This window comes from Rhodamnia argentea, chromosome 8 (assembly GCF_020921035.1).
Source record: "Rhodamnia argentea isolate NSW1041297 chromosome 8, ASM2092103v1, whole genome shotgun sequence".
NCBI lineage: Eukaryota > Viridiplantae > Streptophyta > Magnoliopsida > Myrtales > Myrtaceae > Rhodamnia > Rhodamnia argentea.
In genome coordinates, this window is record NC_063157.1 from 23,864,229 (window position 1) to 23,866,879 (window position 2,651).

General features: G+C 50.0%; 1 protein-coding gene across 1 annotated transcript; it reads left to right on the forward strand.

Moving 5' to 3' along the window:
• The first annotated feature begins 389 nt into the window (after window positions 1–389).
• Window positions 390–2,094, forward strand: LOC115735399. Its single transcript, XM_030666618.2, has 2 exons — window positions 390–990; window positions 1,319–2,094. The coding sequence occupies exons 1-2, from the start codon at window positions 390–392 to the stop codon at window positions 2,092–2,094; spliced, it is 1,377 nt and encodes a 458-aa protein (XP_030522478.1).
• The last annotated feature ends 557 nt before the right edge of the window (window positions 2,095–2,651 follow it).

The following is a 2,651-nucleotide window of genomic DNA, read 5'->3' on the forward strand; positions in this document are numbered from 1 at the left end:
TGTTGAATTTTTATCTCCATAAGTCATAAGGAAAAATTAGGAATCCTGGCAACTCTCCAGGCATGTGGATGCTGCAAATCAGAGTCACTAAAAAGGTTCAGGTAACGTTGTTTTCAGGTTGACTTTGACTTCCCTTTGAATATACCCTCCCTTTTTCCATGGGTTGAATGCCTCCTCAGGAAAACCTCAATGATGGGAAGGAACCTGAGCTCACTTGCAGGAGAGGCATGCATGCAGGGGGCTGCTGAATTTGAGGTCAAGTTGCTTCAGAAGCTGAACTTCCCCTTGGACCTTTTTCATCCCTATATAAAGAAGGGTATTGACCCCCCAAGAGAAATCATCAAAAAAGGCTCTTAGCTTGTTGAGTTTGTCTGGAGAAAAGACCAGATATGGCTAAGGCAATGGCAAGCTTGGGCATGTCCTGGATAGTCCTCTTCCTAGCTCTGGCAATGACTCAGGCAGATCCAGGTGCCAAGCAAGTGAAGTGCCAGGACAAGGACTACCCACTTTGCTACCATGTGAAGCTCTATTGTCCTGCTACTTGTCTCAGGACTTGTAAGGTGGATTGTGCTTCCTGCCTACCTGTTTGCACCAGCGGCGACGACACCGGCGACGACACCCCACCTACTCCGCGGGGTGACAACAGCGGTGACACTGGCGATGACACCCCACCGCCCCCGCCGGTGACACATCGCTCCCCGCCGCCTCCATCCACTCCAGTCCTTGTCCCTCCCCCGCCATCCTCATCTCCCCACACCGCCACCCCCCCTCCTCCAACACCTCCGTTGCCCACCACTGTCTCTTCTCCTCCTCCCCCATCGACCACCACGCCGCCTCCTCCTCCGCCTCCATCAAGCGAAGTATCGGGAGCGAAGATAGTGAGGTGCAAGAACAGGAATTACCCTCAATGCTACGTATTGGAGCAAAGCTGCCCCAGTGCTTGTGCATCTACCTGTGAGGTTGATTGTGTGACTTGCAAGCCAGTTTGCAGTAAGTTCGTCAGTACATCCACTTTTCTCATTCCTGTTTTCCTAATTTTTGTTTGTTCTAACTTCTAGCTCTAAGCTTGCATTCACATGATACAATGTTCTCTTCGCTCACTGTACATAGACTTGCACGAACATAAATCTCCTAAGCTGTTATCTTGAGGCCTCAAATTGTAACAAAGAAGAATACATAGGGAGTCTCAAGAATTAATGTCCTCAAAATGGGAAAGTTTGATTGTTTCAATTGATGAGATTTGGAACATGCAAATTGAAACTTTTATGACTAGTCTCTCCAAGGGTGCTAAAAAATTTCTATTGCCTAATGTGAGCAGGCTGCAACTATCCCGGCGCGGTGTGCCAGGACCCACGCTTCATCGGCGGCGACGGCATCACCTTCTACTTCCACGGCAAGAAGAACCGTGACTTCTGCCTTGTCTCCGACTCCAACCTCCACATCAACGCGCGCTTCATCGGCCGCCGCAATGCCAATGTGCGCCGTGACTTCACCTGGGTCCAGTCCCTTGGTATCCTCTTCGGCTCCCACAACCTCTTCCTCGGCGCGCTCAAGACCTCAGCTTGGGACGATGCTGCCGACCGCCTCTCCCTCTACCTTGACGGCGCCCCCATCGCCCTCCCTCAACGCGAGGGCGCCTCGTGGCACTCCAAGACCACCCCACGCATCTCATTCACAAGGTACCGCGACACAAACGCTATCGAAATCGAAGTGGAGAAGAACTTCAAAATCAAGGCCATGGTCGTCCCGATCACCCGGAAGGACTCGTTGATCCACAACTACGGAATAACCGACGAAGATTGCTTCGCTCACTTGGACTTGAGCTTCAAGTTCTACGCATTGAGCGGCGACGTGAGCGGCGTCCTGGGGCAGACCTACGCGAGGAACTACGTAAGCAGGGCCAAGATGGGCGTCGCGATGCCAGTGCTGGGAGGCGAGAGGGAGTTCGCATCGTCAGGCCTTTTCACCGCCGACTGCGCGGCATCCCGGTTCGTCGGCCAGTTGGCGCCGTGGAACTCGACCGAGAGTTTTGAGTACGCTGACCTCGAGTGCGCTGGCGGAGTAGAGGACCGCGGAGTCGTGTGCAAGAGATAAATATGCGTAAAATCACTCCTCGATCTCTCAGTCTATTATACGTGCAAAGTTATATGCAATTATGCAGCTTCTGTTGTTAATTTGATACAATAAGGTCCAGAGCGAGATACATGGTGGGGTGAATTATGCCCTCTCTGGCCAGCTTCCATTCTATATGTATCTGTTCATTTCTCCTAATGTAACTCTTTGCAACAAGTGAACGAGTGAATATAGAGAAAGTGCATTTTGTGTTGAATATCTAAATTCGATCCTATCAACGATGCAAGAAAGTAATGGAAATTTGCACAACACAAGAATTTACGTGGTTCGGCAGCGGAGATGTTCCGCCTACCTACGTCCACGGGGAGATGAGATCTGTTTCACTAATAACGTAGAAAAGTGTACAACTGCTCTTTCTCACACCCTCTTTATATCATAGAGACTTGTTTCGTCCTAAATATATATAGCGAAATCCTACATGGCACAAATTACAAAATTGCCCACATAGTCTAAAATATTTAATTTTCCCATAGAAATCATTCTATAACCGAACATAAAACGCCTCCGGCGGCTCGGGG